This window comes from Embiotoca jacksoni, unplaced genomic scaffold, assembly GCF_022577435.1.
Source record: "Embiotoca jacksoni isolate LCO1_2020_lvr unplaced genomic scaffold, fEmbJac1.0.p SCAF_28, whole genome shotgun sequence".
In the NCBI taxonomy this organism is placed as follows: domain Eukaryota; kingdom Metazoa; phylum Chordata; class Actinopteri; family Embiotocidae; genus Embiotoca; species Embiotoca jacksoni.
In genome coordinates this window covers 147,945-170,131 of record NW_027185379.1, presented here as the reverse complement: position 1 = coordinate 170,131, position 22,187 = coordinate 147,945, and the positions used below count along the sequence as shown (strand labels likewise).

Here is a 22,187-nt window from a genome sequence, read left to right as displayed (position 1 = left end):
TCCGTCCTGAGAGAAACACACATTTCCATGAGTTTAAATGAGCGACAGACTTTCACCTCGTGTGCTTACAGGAGTTTAGAGTTGTTTGCATTGCTGTTGCCGCATGTGGTTTCAGTTTTTATCTTCCCAGAATAACCAGTGAGGCAGATTAGTCAACTGAACTGACTGGGAAAAGATTTTTAAATGGGATCGTGCATATTTCAGGGCACTTACGATGATGGTTTTGTCAAATTCGTTGGAAGGATACAGCTGCTCTTACTTGACAGATAAAAATACATCCTTCACTTTATCAGAGCACTCCCACCGGTTTCTAAAGAAGTATCCCAACCCAGACCCCTTTCACCACACCGCCACAAAGAAAAACATCATTCATTACTCATATGCAACTTGTTGTCTAAATAATTAACAATAAAATTATGACATTTTGTTGTCAAGACTTCAAATCTGAATTCAAAGCATCGGATTCATCTGTCACACAACAGACCTGCAGCAGTTGATATTACGCCTTCCGCTTTCAATCATTCATCCGCTGGTCTTTAACACGTCTGTTAACCTTTAACTACTCCAGACATGAGAGATGCAGACCCTCTGTTTACCCCCCACCCCCACCCCCCACCCCCCACCCCAACAGGTGGGAGAGCTACCGGGGCCTTGAGAGTTGAATGATTAAGCTGCAGCCGAGGCTGGTTTTTTTGGGGGGGTTGTTCAAATGAGGTGGAACAGAAGAAAATTTGAACTCTTCTCTGGCCAATAACCAAGTGACTCCACCTTCTACGGTAAAGAAATCTGCTCCATATGAGTAATCGGCTCTTCAGAGGACGCTCACTAAATCCACATCCGACCACTGAGAGAGGAAGGCCACCTGTATCTCACGCGTAGTTTCGGACATGCCTTCGGTCGGATTGGAGATACTTGGTGTGGCTCTGGCTGTCCTGGGATGGATCTCAGCCATCGTATCTTGTGCCCTGCCCATGTGGAGAGTGTCCGCTTTCATTGGGATGAACATCGTCACGGCCCAGATGACCTGGGAGGGCATCTGGATGGACTGCGTGGTCCAGAGCACGGGTCAGATGCAGTGTAAAATCCACGACTCCATGCTGGCTCTGAGTGCCGACCTTCAGGCCGCCCGTGCCCTCAGCGTCATCTCCATTGTTTTGGGAATCGTGGGACTCCTGGTGGCCATTATGGGGGCAAAATGCACCAACTGCGTGGATGAGGAGGCAGCTAAGGCTCGGGTGATGATAGCCGCCGGGGCGGCCTTTATCTTGGCTTCTCTGACCCAGATGATACCGGTGTCGTGGTCTGCCCATACCATCATTATGGAGTTCTACAATCCAGTCATACCTGAGGCCCAGAAGAGGGAGATCGGTGCAGCTCTGTACCTGGGCTGGGCTGCAGCTGCTTTTCTCCTGATTGGAGGGGGCATTCTCTGCTCCAGTTGCCCCCAGAAACCCGAGCAACGGTATGGGCCTCCATCAAAGATGATGTACTCCCAAACCAGGTCAATCGCACCAAGCGGCTACGATAGGAGAAACTACGTCTGACCATTTGTCCAAAGCCAACATCAGATTTGTTTTCCTTTTTTATTTACTTTTTTTTTTGGAAGCATGGAGGCTAACAACTACAGTGTACATTAGTGACGTGTTGTATTTTATACTTCATGAAAATAGTTGTACAATATGTGATCTAAATTGAGAGAATAGGCGATTCTGTATTTGTACTTTTTTAAGGTATTGATTGTGTGTTTGTTTTTATTAATGAACCTTCAGTTCTGATTGAGAACTTTGAAGTGTGTAATTGTGCAGCCATAAGTTGCAGATTTGTCTTATCTGTATGTTTTGTATGACAGTTTACCTTACATTTTTTGACATTTTACAAGTTCATGTTTTAATTAAAGGCAGTTTTTTATTAAGTTACTGTGATCATTTTGACATATGATGGAAACAGTTTTTTTCAGATATTACATTTCATTTTTTTTCCCATCATTTTAGGCTGCAGATGCTGTAACAATTAATATTTTAAAATGTAAGAAAAATCACATAAAAAACCCAATCAGATTCATTTTCAGATCTTCTCTTTGTTGTTTTTTGCCCTGAATCTCACGCCAACCTTGCTCTAACATACTGTAGCTAAAGTATGGCTCCACGGTAGGATTTTACTAAGCTTTCATGTAGTTTGGTCAGTTTTACAAATGACAGGACTTTTCATAGAAAAACAACTATAACCTACGTTGAACACCACATTCAAAAGACGGTTCAGTGAGCTGTAAGGTTCCTCATATCAACAGGTGCAAAGAAAAAAGGCTTCATGCACCCTGCATACCATCCCAGTCTGTTGACTTAGAGTCTCGGTCACCTATTCGCCCGACTTGCCTCCCATTTGTCTGTTGGATCGACGATAACACGAAGCTCTACGTTGTCGGCTTACCTGCAGTCAACTGTCTGAACAATGGACCCGTTTCATTTCATTCAGGGGGGGGCAGGCAGACTGGGGGGGTTAGGGGGGGGGGGGGGGTCGGTGCTGTCAGCACTGGGGGTTGGGGGCATTCCTCGGGAGACAGTCTCAGCTCCACAGAAATTCAAGGACACTCTGCAGGCGGACGGAGTCATTAAGACCCATCAAACATAACACTGCTTTCAGGTGACAGCCTCATCACTCAGACGCCGAGTAATTATTAGGCTTCGACGTTGACCGAGGGAGTTTGTGCTTTTGTAAAGTTCCCTCATCCTTAACCCCATGAAAACTTTTCAAAAACATTTCGCGAGGCCTTTTTAAAATTTAACTGTAATCCAAAAGAAAGCAAGATTTTTGTCGTCATATCCTGAGTCACTAAACATTTGGAGACGCAGGTCTGTCAGTGATTAGCAGGATATAGGAGGAGGTTACTGGGGAACTGAGGTCAGGCATTCTTCCTTTATTAGCCACTTTAAAAAGCAACAGCATCAAACCCGCAGAAAGAAGACTTTTATTATGTGGAAGTGATCTACAAGCCACTTAAAACTGTAACAAAAGTTTTTCACCAATTATACACACTGATTACATATTGTGAATTTTCTAATAAACCGTGAATATGTTACATAACGGTGATAAAAACACAAAAGTTCCATTCCATTTAAAACATGTTTCATCAGTGCTATACAGAAAAGAGTTTGTTAAACAACAATGTAAAGGTTTTATTTTTGTGCACCATTGATATATAAAATGAAATGAGTTTTTCTAGTTCTACAGTAAGGCTCAATCCACCTTAGAATTGGTTCTTTGCTTATAGAAACACATCCTTGCATGTCCTTTCAGCTGTAAAAGGCCTCTTTGTGGACAGGCCCATTGTGAAGCTGCCCATGTAAGCCGATAGCAGAGAGTCTTGAGAGTATCCAGGTCCTTCCTCCCCTTTTGGTGATGTCATCTTCGTCAAGAGCTCCTCCCCTCCACCTGATCGGTCTTATAAAAAGGATACTGGTGAAGCGGAGGTAACAGATCATCAGACACTCACAGATGCAAGGCCTGAAATTAACTTAATTAGTCGAGTCTCTGCTTGACTCTTCCCATTTCCAGATTTTCTTTCTGCCCTCTCCTCTCAGCTCTCAGGTGTGACGTACAGTCGGCGGCAGAGGAACACGACCTTCCAGTATGTCTGTAGGGCTGGAGTTGATTGGCATCTGCTTGTGCATTTTGGGATGGATTATTGCCATTGTGGCATGTGCCCTTCCCATGTGGAGGGTGACGGCCTTCATCGGCAGCAACATCGTGACGGCCCAGATCATCTGGGAGGGCCTGTGGATGACCTGCGTGGTCCAGAGCACGGGACAGATGCAGTGTAAGGTCTACGACTCCATGCTCGCCCTCTCCCAGGACCTCCAAGCCGCCCGCGCCCTCACCGTCATCTCCATCCTTTTAGCCATCCTGGCCGTGCTGATCGCGATCACTGGGGCCAAGTGCACCAACTGCATTGACGATGAGGCATCGAAGTCCAAGGTGATGATCATCTCTGGAGTCTTCTTCATCGTATCCGGCGTCATGCAGCTCATTCCTGTCTCTTGGTCTGCGAACACCATAATCAGGGACTTCTACAACCCCTTGCTTACTGACGCTCAGCGGAGGGAGCTGGGGGCCGCACTGTATATTGGCTGGGCGGCGGCTGCACTCCTGATTCTCGGTGGCGGACTGCTGTGCTGCTCCTGTCCGCCTCGTGAGACCAGATACAACCCTTCACGAATGGCTTATTCTGCTCCACGGTCTGCAGGTGGTCCGGGGTTAGAACGGAAAGACTACGTATGAAAGAAGATCCAGGAGGAAAAGACATTACTGAATCTCAAACTCGCTCTCCACACCAAGTTGACGGTGCTCTCACAAGAAGAGCTCAAGGAAACGAGGAAACTGCTCAGTGAAGGATGTGTTTGGTTTTGCCTTTAATATGAAGTATCTCTGAATTTTAAGTCTTTGTTTTTCAGAGACTCAAAAAGCATACGAGGGACATTTATGTGCATTTCTTGTGCGGTCTTTTTTTTAGGGTCAAAATGCTTTGTCATTGTCAAATTTCACTTTTTATACAGTCCTAGCTTCTTAATGTTTACAGCTTAATATTATTTTCGGAAAACCACCATTGCCACCTTCATAATAAGGGACTGCTGGTAAAAAAAATTTAAAATGGAAGAATTTGATGAAATGTCAAGTGTTGAAAAGGTTATCAACGGGATTATGAGTTGTAAATACAGTAGGAAGAGTTTTGTTAATCACCTGTATAACAGTCAAGACAAATATCAACCGTATTCAACACAGCTTCCAGTACAGTGTGGTATGAAGCTCTGAATAGAAGGTGTGTGTGTGTGTGTGGGGGGGGGGGGGGGGGGGGTACTTTGAATGCTTTACAGTGGTTTACAGCATGGAGACAGCGAAGAAGCCCCTGGATTCATCAGCAGCTGACGTTATGTTAGTGTATTATATACAACTGAAACATGTGTATTTCACAAGTGTTTTTTTTTTTTTAAATAAACGTTGTTTTTAAGATACTCCGTGTCTTATCTTCATCTTTTTTTCTATAAAAAAAGAAAAAAGGTCAAGACCTGATGGGCGAGCTCCATTTCAGTTTTGTAACAACACATCGACTCCCGCATGAGTCAGTAAACCAGGAACAAAAATGATGTTCTATCCTGCTGCCTCCGTAAGAGCAGCCTTGATATTCGATCTCGAGGGCTACGTTACCTCCAACTGGCAACTTAGCCACAAACGCTCTCAACAATTAGCCACAGGATCGGTTAACGGCCAGAGGTGAGAAGTGTGAGCATCGAGGAGTGCAGTCATTCCAGAGAGGTTACATGATTTTTGTTGTTGTTTCCCTTCCCATAACGCTTCATTCATCATTGGATGGAGATTTTGTACTTCTTTTCCAACTTGCTGCCTCATATTTATACAATTACACACATTCAATCACGGGAGCTGCCCTGTACCACCCCACACTCCTACGACTGACCGCGGGACAGGATGCAGTGGTGAAATTAGCAGCGGTTTGTCAAAGCACGGCCTATTCTTCTCTGAAAAGGTGTTTTTCAGTAACCGGTTTTACATGTTCATCACGTACATGTACATCTCTGTGATTTTCATCAAATGATGAGGTGAGGCCAAGCGGCCGCTCGAACGCTTTCGAAAGACCTATCGGTCCAAATTTCCATGACAGATGTGAGTCATCCCTTTCAGTCCAGTTTAAAAAACACATGAAGACACACCTGATGAAGGCAGAGACTTGAAAAATTGATGAGCATCTCACAGTAAATATGGGAGAGGTCCCTTGGTGCTATATCACATTTCTTTCCAACTGTTGTCTCTTACTCCGATATCAATGTCACATCCAACAAAGAACAAGGAAGTGCTTGACATCTGGTCATGATAACAGTAAATACAGATTGAAGCTCTTTTTAAATTGCAATGAAAATTTGAGGGGATGTTTTTGAATGGATACAAACAGATTTCCTGCAACGGAGGTTTTCAGGACGTTTTCACAGCTCGCACATTCGGCAAAAAGCAAGTTCATTTTTCATTCAAGGGTTCGTGTGAAGTCAAACTGTCTAAAACTGTAAGGGATTATATAATAAAGGTCAAAAAGATCAACCAAACTCTACTCACAGATGTGTGACAGGGCATCATGACGAAAGAGCATTTTAACCAATGAGCAGCATTTCCTGTGTGCTGTTCCAGTGACTTGTCTAAGACCCTCAGGCATGTTTGGCAATAGTTAACCTCATCATTGATTGGTCCTCTGGTGCACTTAAGAGCCACTCAAACGTTCCCTTCCTCCCAACGGAGACAGAAACTCTTTATTTCCATTTGAAAAATGTAAAGTGTGAGTGCAACGGGAGAAAGAGGGAGATTGTTGACAAGAAATTTACATGTTTACATATAGCTCAAAAAAATATGAACAAAAACTAGCAAACAGTGACCAAGTAAACCAAAAGCTCTCGAGGCTATGATGAAACTGTATCTCATCAAATACCTAAACCTAGATGACCGGGGGGGAAAGAAGAAAGGGTATTCTGTGAGTGTTTCTGGTCGTGCTCTGCTGGCTCTGACCACATTTTGGTCACATGACCGATACCGGGGAATGTGAAGGGCAGACAGGTTGCCTGGCACCTGAAGTCAGAAAGGGAAAACAACCCCCCTCTTTGAAAATAACACAAGCTCACTGTGTCCACTCAGTATGAACGGGAGGTTCTTACCTGCAGCGGAAAGAAATCTAAACTACAACAGACCTGCGAAGAATTGAATAAACAAGAATAAATATTCTCACCTAATCAAAGTTATTAAACCGGAAAAAGTTCTTCTGGTTGTCCTCATAAAAATATAGGTACTTTCTCAGCAACAACCGTTTCCTACAAATCTACTGAGGAAAATGTTCCATTCATGCTTTTTGAGCAGTTTAATTCAACCCGACAGCACAAAAGTCTCCACAGTTTTAAGCTGGAGAAAGATGAGCATTAGAAATGGAGTGAATTTCTTTGAGGTTCCAGATATGATGTGTTCACTAAAATAGGAGGAGGTGAGCCCCAAAATTTAACCAGCTCATTGGTACCAACTGAAGATATATGCCACATCCGAAGAAATCCTTTCAAGACATTTTTGACATACTGCCTTCCCAAGAATTGGACTGGAAACCCAAAAACATAATGCTGGATGGAGGCATGAAAACAAACCAGCAGACGACCAGCTGCACATCACGAGTCCTCTTCCCGAGAAGAGTCTCTAATGGTAAACAAGTCCAGTCAAAGCGCTGAGAAAAATACTGTCGCAAAAATAAACACTTCTTAAATGCACAGAGATGATATGCATGAAATCCTTCATCCTTAACTATGGAGGCGCGCTTTACATTAAAAATGCGGTTTAAACTACTTTTTATGTTTTTCAAACAGTTTTAGAGTCGTAAAGTTGACTAAGAGTTTACAAAAATAGGTCAACAAAACTATCAGTGTGTGTGGTCTGTTGCAAATGTTTGGGGATTTGCCTGGACTGACATCACATTCCTGATCTTGATTTCTGAATGATCGTCTCCGTCTGACCCCTCGGTTACAGGTAACATGCCAAGATATGCTGCAACGCAAAGACAGGGAAGTGGGAGAGAAATGGAAACGTGAAGGAGCTATTTCTGTTACTGTTGGCATGTTGCATTATTTTGTAAGATGTTTTGCAGTGTTATTTTTTGGACACCTGGAGGTGAGCACAGGCACGGGAAGAGCACACAGATCTCATCAGACCAGAATCAAACATCCCGACAGATTTTATGGTTGTTTTTTTCTTCAGAAAGGTAGGCTACGTGGTGTGAGCCACAGGACTCTCATTGGTATGGCAGATATGAGCTGCTGATAAAGTTCCCCGTCTGATGAAAAGAACAAATCCCTCCCTTTTACATTTCAGCGTGATGTGCAGCTCCACAGAGATAAGGACTGCTCACTTTCCTCACATTATTTATGTGGTTAAATTAAACAAGTTAAAGTTGGACTGGGGTGGAAACAACTTAGAGATAAGAGAGGTGAACTTAAGCACCTCGTTCAAAAATAACACCACCACAACACACTCGGTAAAATGGGGGGTGAGAACGACACATCACCAAGATGGGGACCAATCAAACAATAAAAATATCCCAGTCAGGTTTCAGAATGACGATGAATTAGTGCCATGACCCCTAATAATCAGGTCTGTAAGTGTTCGCATGTGTTTACAATTTTTGTTGCAACTCTGCATCCTGCTGGCGACTTCAGTGTACTGCAGGGTTGATCTCACCTGCAGAGCAAAACCTGTTAGTGTTGAAGAACAATTTTAATCCTGAAATTTTGAGGCAATGTTCAGACCACCCGCCTTCATCGGTTTTGTTTCCTCAAACCCAGATTGTGCGCAGAATTTTTTTCAAACTCTGGACACATTCGATCAGCTTGTGGGCCGCAGAAAAGCCAATTTGAAAGTAGCCTAGAATTTAACTGAACAGGCATGCGTGACCACTGGTACCACAGCGCGGGTCATTTCCTTTTAGATACAACAACAGATCTACAAGTGACAGAAAGCAAGGGACTGAGGCAAAGGATTTCCCCAAGATTACAAAGTTTATTTAAACAACTTTTAGAATATAACCATAAAATAAAAAGCGATTTATTAAATCAACTCTTGAAGGAACTACAACTATAAAAATCCAATCCAATGTGGCTTTAAAACATAAGCAGAGTGCTGCTGGTGACGAGGCCGCAGCTGTAGGCAGTGAAAGGTGGGAAACAGACTCTGGACAGGATCCTCACCGGCTCCTGTACTCCACACTCACATCAAACAAGACAAAATCAGAACCAAAAGCATGTAAATACTGAAAAGATGTGTAAAACAAAGAAAATACCATCAACCACACAACTGAGACTGTGAGGAGGAGGTGAGAGACCCCGTCACCAGGCCCACCACCGTCCGGGCGGCCACGCTGCTGCCAGCCCCAAGCACTCCTAAAAGAAAAAGGAGAATCAAATTTAACACAAACACAAGATTATGGAAATTAATATTCTTGGGGGGAAATAAACAGTTTAATTTCAACAACAAAAAAAACCATCAACAAAAGTTCTCTAACTAAACAATACCACAAAAATAAAAAGAAACACAAATCAGTAACAAAACCAAACAGCAGTGGCTTTCAAGTCTAGCCCGAATGTTGTGCCTCCTCCATCTGGGCAGGCTCACACCTGGTTCAGGCCTCCCTGAGGAGCTGGATCTGGGGTACAAACAAGCAAGAGGTAACCAATGGCAGCATAACTTTACTTAAAGACTGAACCTAAAACCACGTACCAGATCACTGTGGTGAGGGACAGGAGGGACACGCAGGCTGACAGCAGCTCATTCTGTGCAGCTTTCATACTCTGCCTAATGGGTGAACCAGGAAGTAGAAGGTGCCGAGGCCTGCCTGAACCTACAGTAGCTCAGGAGGGACATTTCCTCACTGGCTACACATGTTGTTGGACTGTGGACTTGATAATTGATGGCTGTTTTTATAACTCGGTTACCTTCGTTGCTGAAGCTTGGAAAAAACATCAGGATTTTTTTTTAGAATCACTTTAATGTTTTTGTTGTGGTTTTGTTGTGTTGTGGTATTTTTTTTTTTGTGCAGGACACAATAATAAAATAATCTTCATCCTAATTACTTTAAATACATCCAATTTACACAGTTTAAATGTGTCGGAGCAGAGAGTGAGCACGCCAACCAGAGGTTACATCTTTCATTGACGTATCACAAACCAAGTTTGTGCTTCTTCCATCTGACATAGTGGGACTGAAAAACGTAGCCTACATTTTCGTGTGGAGCGGCAAAACTTCAGCCATCCTCAACGGCCTTGGTTTATATCGGACTTTGTTTTGTTTTATTGTACTGCTTTGAATTTTAATATTTGTATTTACACATTTAAAAATGATTCTGGAATAACAGACTTTAAAATGTCTTTGTCTGATATTTGTACCTGGACTTTGAAGCTTTGTTTGATATAATAAATATATAAAAGTCAAATTGAACAGACTGTGTTTTATTGGATTTCATAACTCACCATCACTCTATGCTGATTTTTATCCATCTCTTGTAGCGCTGAGCGACACGCAGGCCGGATGTTTCAGGCCAGACGCAGGAGAACAGATATGAACTAATATTAAGATAAGATATTAAAGTTCACATCAAATGTTCTGCAAAATGTAAAATCATTTGCACGTTTAAACTTTGTCTCTAAGAACAATCTGGTGATGAGCGGTGAAGGAAGTTCATAAAGTCGCAGCACTTTATCTCTTAGTTCAGGAAATGACCTTTTCTGGTCAAAGCAACATTTAGCGCTTTGAGTTCAGCTGATCAGTGTGGAGCCAGTTTGACCATTTCATCATATACATAGTATATATAATATATATATAGATATATATTACACATAATATATATGAGTTGCTTATTTGATCATTTTGTCCTCTTTTTTGTGTATAAAATCTTAAAGAGAACAAATGAAATGTGTCAGATGTGGTTCTGTAAGAAGGTGAAGAAGTCCTGCCTTGTTGTGAAGAACAAGTATAAAGTTGTTGGAAACACTCGAGTACAAATACTCAAGTCAAATATTTTATTCACTGTGAAATATTATTTACTCACTTTTTGCAGAATTGCATTTTAACATATAAGATATTTATTTCATTTTCAGTGTTCGTGCTCCATTATTTTATCTGAGCTTTTAGACCTGCATGTTACAACATGAGAAAGAGCAGCTGATAGGGAGGCCAACGCTTCGACGCGTCACGTGACGACGTGATAAAGACGTCCCGTTCGTCCTCCGACCACAGATGAGGAGTCTCTGCTGAGGGTTGACATCCAGCACTCAGAGCGAGGTGAGCAGAGTCGCTTCCACTCAGGAGGAAACCTCAGAGCAGAATGGCTGCAGACGCTCAGCTCTTCTTCCTGCTGGTTGCTCTCATCAGCAACATCCAAGCTGAGGAACGTCTCGAATGGAAGGATCGAGGGGACTATTACACCTTCAAACCCCCAAAAGAGGCCAACTTCTGCCTGATCTCTAAACTAGTTGGTGAAGATAAGTTTGTCCTGTGGAACACCTCCGACCCCTCGACTGAGAACTCCACAGTACCTGAAGACCTGAAACAAAGACTTCACGTTCACACCCGGCAGAATGTTTCTTCTTACACCATCACCCAGCTGACCCCCTCCGACTCCGGCCGGTACCAAGAGGAGTGTTGGACTGACGGCAACGTGACACATGAGGCAAACATCAGGATTATTGTTTGTGATCAACATCAAATAAAAACTGTTGATATGAGTTCTGGAGGAACATCGGAGATCCCATGTGACGGAGCGGCTGAAAATCTGACGGTCCAGTGGATCTATCTTGATGTGAAGAAAGATAAATGGACAAAAGTGTTTGAGGACGGTGGGACGTTGGTGGTGAACCATGAAAAAGGAACTTTACAAAAAATGGAAAACACTTCAGCTCTTCGTCTCTCCAACTTCACAACTGATCAGATCGGTGAGGTGTTCGTCTGTCTGGTGATGAACCAACATCAGTGTGTCAGCAGTCAAATATTAGACTTGGACGTGTTCCCAGAGATAATCTATCACTCGGTGGAAGAGACAGCTGTGTTGCCGTGTCCTGTGACTGATGTCATCACTGACCAGCCTCCATCCTGGAAGAAGATCAATTACAATCTATCGATATCTGATAACAAATTATTCTATCATGGATCTCCTGAGTTCGAGGACATTGGACAAAACTCCTCACTGGTGATTTCACCACTGATGTTGAATCATTCAGGTTGGTACAGCTGTAACCGTGATATTGTGATACAAACATACTTACTTGTAGTGTGTCCAGAATCAGACCCACCTGCTGTAGAGCTCTTCTCAGAGGGAGATGAAGTCACTCTCAGATGCAACGCTAGTTGCAGAAATGATTCAGAACAAATGTGGTTCATGAAGTTAAAACAAACAGAAGGAAGAATCTTTGCTGTAAGTATGATGATTGATCTGCAAAGCAGATTTAACATTTCTTTCTCTAACAGCAGCCTGGTGATCTCTAATGTCTCAGTAGAAAACACAGGGGAGTATTGGTGTGTAGAAATAGACTCAGTTAGAGACTTTCAGTGTGTTTCAGCCTCCAGAAGTCTTGTAAAGCAGCGAGAGCCCGTTGAGGTTTCCTCCACCTTCCTTGTAGTGAGGTCACCACTGTTCAGTGTCCTGCTGCTGATGCTTTGTGTTGCTGTGGTCGCTGTGATCCTGAAGACCAGGAGAGGAGAGCAGCCTCCAGCTGAGACGGAGAGGACATATGAAAACACTCCCAATTACTAATCACCTTTTAATCATTATTTCTCATTGCTTTGAAACAGTGTGATTTAAACGCATCTCAAAAACAACAAAAAAGCCTCTTAAACTGCTGTGATGTGATAATAATAATGAAATGAAAATATTGTTTTGCCATCATTATTCTGTTTTAATGTTTAAGTATATTTTCCTTCATCTGTGTCCTAAAAAAAAAAATCTATGAGGTGTTATTTGAAGTGTTTTTGATCAATTACAGTTTATTCATCACAAATAGTTCATAATTCTTCCTTCAAGTTAAACATTAACGTGTCACCGTTAGCTGGGAATGTTTGTTTATGGATATGAATTATTATGGATTTAAAAGGTAAAAGCAGAGACATCAAAAGATAGATTATATAATTAATTCAACAAATAAATAAATACATGTAGAAGTGATGAAGTTGTTTTGGATATCTGCTGCACCAACAAGAGGTGATCATGTTTTATAAATATAACTTTATAAATATTTAACCTATCTAGTATTTCTTTTCTTTTTTTTTTCACTTATGTCTGATTTTTTTACGCAACTTTTTATTTTTTAAATGTCAGGATAAGTCTATAATGGAGTTTGAGTTTTGTTAGTGTTTAATGTAGAACTGTTGTCGTGTCTTGGTTTATATCGGACTTTGTTTTGTTTTATTTTACTGCTTTGAATTTTAATATTTACATTTACACATTTAAAACTGATTCTGAAATAACAGATTGTAAAATGTCCTTGTCTGATATTTGTACCTGGACTTTGAAGCTTTGTTTGATGTAATAAACTCGTAAAAGTCAAATTGAACAGACTGTTTTATTGGATTTCATAACTCACCATAATTTGTATTACCATTTTTATCCATCTTTTGTAGCGCTGAGCGACACACAGGCAGGATATTTCAGGTCAGATGCAGGAGAACAGTTTCAGCAGAAGAAAAAGTCGAGAATATCAGTAAACTGCAGCTCTGAAACGTTTCATCTAAAAGAAAGTCGATTTCATAATAAAAAGTCAGTAACTCTGGAAAATACCAAGCTGATGAAGTGAACTCAGACTGATGACACATATTATTAACTTCAGTTCAACTCTGCATGTATTTTTTTGCACACTAAACTAAATGCATGCAAGCAAACAGATATGAACTAATATTAAGATAAGAAATTAAAGTTCACATCAAATGTTCTGCAAAACGTAAAATCATTTGCACATTTAAACTTTGTCTCTAAGAACAATCTGGTGATGAGCGGTGAAGGAAGTTCATAAAGTCGCAGCACTTTATCTCTTAGTTCAGGAAATGACCTTTTCTGGTCAAAGCAATATTTAGCGCTTTGAGTTCAGCTGATCAGTGTGGAGCCAGTTTGACCATTTCATCATATATGAGTTACTTATTTTATCAGCTTGTCATATTTTCTGTGTGTAAAATTCTAAAGAGAACAAATTAAAAGTGTGAGATGTGGTTCTGTAAGAAGTTGAATAAGTCCTGCGTTGTTGTGAAGAACAAGTGTAAAGTTGTTGGAAAGACTCAAGTACAAATACTTTTAAGACAGTACACACATTAAGTACAGTACTCAAGTAAATTAATATTTCCATTTTGATAAAAACAAAGACATAAATAAGATCGTATGAATTGATGAATAAAAACACAGAATATGTGGATGAGACAGCAACACTGCACAGAGAACGACGAGTGTGATCAGTCACGTCTTCGTCTTCTTTTAGGCACTAAAGGATCACGTTGCTTCATTTTAGACTTTTATTTATCACATATTTCAGTACTCATTTATTGTAAACTATTTCTAACCAATACAGGCGACATCAGAACATAAACTGTCACGTCTGCTACACCACTAAAATGTAACCTCGGTTATTGAACATATTTTTTTCAGATGGTTTAACGTTGAAAAAGTGCCTGAAGTTAGAATTATTTTTTTTTTTTTTTTGGGGGGGGTGATAATAGATGACAAGCCGATGTGGAAAAGATCATCACGCAGATGTAAAACAACAAAGGTATCTGAGAATATTTCTGATTTTGAAAAAAGCAAAGTGTGAGTTAAGACTACAAGGCAACGCCAATTCTGTGCTGTTCAATGATCTTACCACACATTAATTATTATGTGGAAGTGTGGAACAACATGAGCGACATGAAGCCATTGTTTATACTGCAGAAAAGAGCAGCAGGAATTATTGATGACGTGGTTGAAAGAGAGCTGACCATGTTGACACTAAAAGACTTAATTGAGTCATAAATATTATTAGATATGTACAGGACGAAAAGCAGGATGTCACCAGAAAACCGACTGAAACAGTTTGTCGTTAGTTCAGAGGACGAAGACCGGAGAAGGAAACTTCATTTTCAGCACCAGTACGCACCGGCTGCTCTAAAGCTGATGTGTTTTTCAGTGGCTGGTGTCAAACTGTGGACTCCTCGAAAGAATCAATTTAAAGGGCTGTAAAAAAAAAAAAAAAATCTTCCAGTTCAAGAAAATGAATAAAGATATAGAATTATTAGTGTAGATGAAGTCTCAGGTGATGCATTTCCTTATAACTGATGGGGAAGTACTGTGGACGGCTCGGGATGGGTTGATGACGTCAGGTGGGAACAGCCTCTGGTTTTAGTAGATCTGCTGGGCTGAGCAGGAAACGCAGAGCATCTTGTGTATGACATCATAAGGGGTTATTCCCAGAATATTCAAAGGGAATCCTGTGAAGAGTTTTTTTAAGCTACTTGGCAGACTGACTCCAGGTCACAATTTACAGCCCTTTATCAGCCTCTAGTGGAGAGCAGAGCGAACTGCAGGATTAAACTCTATAACCAACATCTGAGCTGGAACAAACTGCCCCAATGTTGATTTAAAATCTAAATAACCCCCTAAATTACACAAAATGCATTCTTATTTAAGGCTGCCTGCATGTTTCAGCTCTTTAACACAGATGTTCCAGTTGTTCTCGTCCATTCTGGGGTGATTTTAGCTGTGTTTGTGTTTTCGGGTCATTATCTCTGTTAGAGGTCTCAGGACCGGTCACTGAGACAGTTTTCTGACACCAAGCAGCACATAGAAAGCTTTTCAGAGTTTTATTGTATCAGACTAGTGATTGAGTTGGCTAAGATCAAGTGTAGTATCTGTTTTCATCAGTTTAATGAAGGAAATGCGTTGAGTTTGTAGTGGCTTGACTGTTGCTGCTGTAGAAACAGCATTTTATTCTATCTGAAATATAAATATATTCTAATTCTATTGTTTAATTTTTTTATCAGTAATGATAAAGAATTGTTAGTAGTATTAATAAATAACCACATTACAATTGGATGGATAATATACAAATAAGTGAATTAAAAAATGGCCGTGTTTTCATAATATTTTGTGATTTCTATGGCACACAGTGCAGTTTTTAAATACATATTTGTCAGAATATTGGTCCTCTGCCATTAAACGTCTCACGACAGCTCAGATTTAATCTTGCACTTTGTCTGGTCGTAGCTCCAAAATCATAGCTCAGACTTTTCCCCAAGATTATCAACTTCACCATCAGGATCTAAATCCTTATTAAAAACATCAATAATTTCAGGGGCATTTCCACATTAAGCCCACGTAACGTTTAACTTAACTAAATTTCTGTGTTGCTTTAACTTAATGTTATTTAAAATGTTGCTCATTTTGCCTTGAATGGCTTAAATGTCTGAAATCTCGTTGTTTTAATTCTGTTGAATGTCGTGCAGCACTTTTGTTTTAATTTAAATGTGTATATAAATATACTGACTTGACTTACGTGAGCCTCCTCGATAGGGAACCACACTAAACCACCTGTAACACCTCGACCAGCTACAGTAAAGTGCTGCACACATTGAGGCTTTACTATCAGTCTAATAATGTTATATAAAGCATAGTATGTCATTTACAGGGGACACTTTCCAAGAATAAGTCATTTTAATTTCAATATTTCAAGCAGTAAAATCGAATTTTCAATACAAGACTTTGGTAAGTTACTTTTTTTTAGGACTTTCAGAAAAGTAAATGAGCTGAATATTTCTTTTAAAGCTGTGTATCGACATCAGGCATCGAGCAGCCGCCGTGGAAGTCGTATGAGATAAGAAATAATGTGTGTGTGTGTCTGAGACTGAGATATGAGCGTCTGTTTCAAGGCATTTTATTTTTAATTTTTTGATATGATAAAGTCAAATACAGCGATAATGACCTAAATATGAATGTTGGACAGCAGCTTGCAGAACATTTATCGTAAAAAAGTGAAATTTAAAGTAAAAAAATATGTAACTTCTGTCAAAACAAAAAAATCTAACCTATTCATTTGTCCAAAAAAAAAATCCCAGTTAATTCCTTTTTAAAAGAATGAATGTGTGCATGTTTCTCTCCCAATCTGCCTCTATGTACACACCACAACTACAGCGATAAAGTCAGATCAAAATGGGCTCCATTTGAAAACGGTCATATCAGCACATTTTGAGAACTATTAAATAGGTTTGTTTTGTTTGTTGTCTGACAAATCCTACGACCAGAATCTTGCAGCCGTATAAAAGACAACATGTTTTTAATGCAGCTGAAGAGGAAAATGTGGCTAAAAACCACTGAAGCTGACGTGTCTTCACACACAGATAACGAAGAGTTGCTGCTTGGAAATGTGTGAGATAAGAAATAATGTGTGTTTCTCAGACTGAGAGACGAGTGTGTGTGTTTGAGGGCATTTAATTTTTTTATATGATCAAGTCAGATATAGAGATAATGACCCAAACAGCAGCTTGCAGAACATTTATTCTTCTCTTAAACTGTTGACTGATATCAACACCACAGATTCTGTGAAACGTTACGTTGGTCGGTAGGAACTAAAATTACCACCAAACTATGTGGTTTGTAAATTCAAAAACGTAATCCTTATAAAGTGTAAAAAACAGCATGGAGTAATAGTGAGTAATGAAATACACATTTTATTTTGTGATGTTTACCGTATCAAACGAAGCCATAAAGTCTGTGTACAAAGTATATATCAGACAACAACATTTTACAATCAGTTATTTCAGAACAATTTTAAAATGTATAAATGCAAATATAAGATCTCAGATTTTTTTTACAGACAAATGAGGGAAAACATACTTAAAAAACTAATTACAATAATGATTATAATCCTCAAATAAGATTTTCATTTCATTATTATTATCACATCAAGACAGTTTCAGTTGCTTTTTTTGTTGTTGTTTTAAGATGCGTATAAATCGCACACAGTTTCAGAGCAATGAGAAATAAGCATTAAAAAGGTGATTAGTAATTATGAGCGTCTATATATGAATCTCCGTCTCAGCTGGAGGTTGAGGTTATTTCAGAATCAGTTTTAAATGTGTAAATGTAAATATTAAAATTCAAAGCAGTAAAATAAAACAAAACAAAGTCCGATATAAACCAAGACACGACAACAGTTCTACATTAAACACTAACAAAACTCAAACTCCATTAAATATTTATCCTGACATTTAAAAAAAAAGTTGCATAAAAAAATCAGACATAAGTGAAAAAAAGATAGAAATACTAGATAGGTTAAATATTTATAAAGTTATATTTATAAAACATGATCACCTCTTGTTGGTGCAGCAGATATCCAAAACAACTTCATCACTTCTACATGTATTTATTTATTTGTTGAATTAATTATATAATCTATCTTTTGATGTCTCTGCTTTTACCTTTTAAATCCATAATAATTCATATCCATAAACAAACATTCCCAGCTAACGGTGACACGTTAAAGTTGAACTTGAAGGAAGAATTATGAACTATTTGTGATGAATAAACTGTAATTGATCAAAAACACTTCAAATAACACCTCATAGATATTTTTTTTTAGGACACAGATGAAGGAAAATATACTTAAACATTAAAACAGAATAATGATGGCAAAACAATATTTTCATTTCATTATTATTATCATCACATCACAGCAGTTTAAGAGGCTTTTTTGTTGTTTTTGAGATGCGTTTAAATCACACTGTTTCAAAGCAATGAGAAATAATGATTAAAAGGTGATTAGTAATTGGGAGTGTTTTCATATGTCCTCTCCGTCTCAGCTGGAGGCTGCTCTCCTCTCCTGGTCTTCAGGATCACAGCGACCACAGCAACACAAAGCATCAGCAGCAGGACACTGAACAGTGGTGACCTCACTACAAGGAAGGTGGAGGAAACCTCAACGGGCTCTCGCTGCTTTACAAGACTTCTGGAGGCTGAAACACACTGAAGGTTTCTAACTGAGGCTATTTCTACACACCAATACTCCCCTGTGTTTTCTACTGAGACATTAGAGATCACCAGGCTTCTGTTAGAGAAAGAAATGTTAAATCTGCGTTGCAGATCAATCATCATACTTACAGCAAAGATTCTTCCTTCTGTTTGTTTTAACTTCATGAACCACATTTGTTCTGAATCATTTCTCCAACTAGCGTTGCATCTGAGAGTGACTTCATCTCCCTCTGAGAAGAGCTCTACAGCAGGTGGGTCTGATTCTGGACACACTACAAGAAAGTATGTTTGTATCACAATATCACGGTTACAGCTGTACAAACCTGAATGATTCAACATCAGTGGTGAAATCACCAGTGAGGAGTTTTGTCCAAAGTCCTTGAACTCAAGAGGATCACCAAACCGTAATTTGTTATCAGAAATAAATACTTCATAATTGATCTTCTTCCAGGATGGAGGCTGGTCAGTGATGACATCAGTCACAGGACACGGCAACACAGCTGTCTCTTCCACCGAGTGATAGATTATCTCTGGGAACACGTTCAAGTGTAATATTTGACTGCTGACACACTGATGTTGGTTCATCACCAGACAGACGAAGAACTCACCGAGCTCATCAGTTGTGAAGTTGGAGACACGAAGAGCTGAAGTGTTTTCCATTTTTTGTAAAGTTCCTTTTTCATGGTTCACCACCAACGTCCCACCGTCCTCAAACACTTTTGACAATTTATCTTTCTTCACATCAAAATAGAGCCACTGGACCGTCAGATTTTCAGCCGCTCCGTCACATGGGAGCTCCGATGTTCCTCCAGAACTCATATCAACAGTTTTTATTTGATGTTGTTGATCACAAACAATAATCCTGATGTTTGCCTCATGTGTCACGTTGCCGTCAGTCCAACACTCCTCTTGGTACCGGCCGGAGTCGGAGGGGGTCAGATCGGTGATGGTGTAAGAAGAAACATTCTGCCAGGTTTCAACGTGAAGTCTTTGTTTCAGGTCTTCAGGTACTGTGGAGTTCTCAGTCGAGGGGTCGGAGGTGTTCCACAGGACAAACTTATCTTCACCAACTAGTTTAGAGATCAGGCAGAAGTTGGCCTCTTTTGGGGGTTTGAAGGTGTAATAGTCCCCTGGATCCATCCATTCGAGACGTTCCTCAGCTTGGATGTTGCTGATGAGAGCAACCAGCAGGAAGAAGAGCTGAGCGTCTGCAGCCATTCTGCTCTGAGGTTTCCTCCTGAGTGGAAGCGACTCTGCTCACCTCGCTCTGAGTGCTGGATGTCAACCCTCAGCAGAGACTCCTCATCTGTGGTCGGAGGACGAACGGGACGTCTTTATCACGTCGTCACGTGACGCGTCAAAGCGTGACGCTCTGTTATCATGTGGTCGATCTCGTTTCACAAAGTACAGATGAAAGAGTTCGATACGCGCAGTGAGGTCGCTTTCAGACACGCAAAGTCCATCTATCGTCTGTATCCGCTTCAACAGCTGACTCTGGGCGAAGGACGGTTAAACGCTGGACCAGACATCCAGTCACGCTCATGTCCAATTTAGAATCAGCGTTAACACAGCAGGCATGTGTTTGGACTGTGGTAGAAAACCCACACAGGTGCAGGAAGAACATACCAACTCCACACAGGAAGGCCTCAGGCGAGCAGCAGCTTCAGATCTAGAACCTTCCTGCCTGTGAGGTGACGGTACTGACCGCTGCATCATCGTGCAGACCTCAAGGTGGAAGGTGTTACCTTAAGTTTGCTGCACAGGTAGAGATTCATCCAAATGGATGGAGCTGAGTTTGCATGAATCTGAAAATAGTTTCTACCATGTTGTGCCGAGGCCACCGAGAATTTTCCAAATGATATGCTGCAGTTCTGCTTTGTTTTCCTGTTTAACCAGACACAACTGACACAGTTGTTTTCTGTCTTAGGTTAACTTAACATGCGCACACTAACAGGTAATTTGCAGGAGTCAGGTTGCTGTAACCTTTGACCTTTGACCTCCGCAATCTGTTCATGTCCTCCTTCAGCCAAGGTGTCCAATTTGAACGAATTCTCCAAAAGCGTTCCTGAATTATCAAGTTAACGAGAATCAGTCAGACGGATGGGAGAGATGTGAGGTCACCACGTTTGACTCAGTTCATCCTCTGGACCACCTGAATGCCAGAAGACCAGAGACCATCAAAGTAATTTGGATGAAGCAGCAGTGAAATTCAAAATGTCCCGATGATCCATCCTGTGGTTGTTTGGATGTAGTCTGGACCAAAGTGGTGAAACAACATCACCATCCACAGAGCCCCGCTAAAAACTAAACTATTATCCTGAACAAGGTAAACGTGTTCGGGAGTTTGAACCAAAAACAATGCAAGTATTTAAGTGAAGTCCATCTGAGGTAGAAATAGTTTTGATTGACAGCTGTCGAGGAAATGTGAGAGGAAATGTAGCCAAAACCAAAGAGGCACAGATAATGAAGAGATGCTGCTCAGAAATGTGTGTGTGTGTGTGCGTGTGTGTGTGTGTGTGTGTGTGTGTGTGTGTGTGTGTGTGTGTGTGTGTGTGTGTGTGTGTGTGTGTGCGTCATTTAAAATCATTGGTGCACCCAGATATAGCGATAATGACCTAAATATGAATTCCACATTAAGCCCACGTAACGTTTAACTTAACTAAATCTCTGTGTTGCTTTAACTTAATGTTATTTAAAATGTTGCTCATTTTGCCTTGAATGGCTTAAATGTCTGAAATCTCGTTGTTTTAATTCTGTTGAATGTCGTGCAGCACTTTTGTTTTAATTTAAATGTGTATATAAATATACTGACTTGACTTACGTGAGCCTCCTCGATAGGGAACCACACTAAACCACCTGTAACACCTCGACCAGCTACAGTAAAGTGCTGCACACATTGAGGCTTTACTATCAGTCTAATAATGTTATATAAAGCATAGTATGTCATTTACAGGGGACACTTTCCAAGAATAAGTCATTTTAATTTCAATATTTCAAGCAGTAAAATCGAATTTTCAATACAAGACTTTGGTAAGTTACTTTTTTTTTAGGACTTTCAGAAAAGTAAATGAGCCGAATATTTTTTTAAAGCTGTGTATCGACATCAGACATCGAGCAGCCGCCGTGGAAGTCGTATGAGATAAGAAATAATGTGTGTGTGTGTCTGAGACTGAGATATGAGCGTCTGTTTCAAGGCATTTTATTTTTAATTTTTTGATATGATAAAGTCAAATACAGCGATAATGACCTAAATATGAATGTTGAACAGCAGCTTGCAGAACATTTATCGTAAAAAAGTGAAATTTAAATTAAAAAATATGCAACTTCTGTCAAAAAAAAAAAATCTAACCTATTCATTTGTCAAAAAAAAAAATCCCAGTTAATTCCTTTTTAAAAGAATGAATGTGTGCATGTTTCTCTCCCAACCTGCCTCTATGTACACACCACAACTACAGCGATAAAGTCAGATCAAAATGGGCTCCATTTGAAAACGGTCATATCAGCACATTTTAAGAACTATTAAATAGGTTTGTTTTGTTTGTTGTCTGACAAATCCTACGACCAGAATCTTGCAGCCGTATAAAAGACAACATGTTTTTAATGCAGCTGAAGAGGAAAATGTGGCTAAAAACCA

General features: G+C 40.2%; 1 protein-coding gene across 1 annotated transcript; it reads left to right on the top strand.

Annotated features, from left to right (window-relative positions):
* The first annotated feature begins 843 nt into the window (after positions 1 to 843).
* LOC138205385 (claudin-3-like) lies at positions 844 to 5,000 on the top strand. Its single transcript, XM_069161365.1, has 2 exons — positions 844 to 1,368; positions 3,611 to 5,000. Exons 1-2 carry the CDS (start codon positions 888 to 890, stop codon positions 4,273 to 4,275), a joined length of 1,146 nt encoding a protein of 381 aa, XP_069017466.1. The 5' UTR covers positions 844 to 887; the 3' UTR covers positions 4,276 to 5,000.
* The last annotated feature ends 17,187 nt before the right edge of the window (positions 5,001 to 22,187 follow it).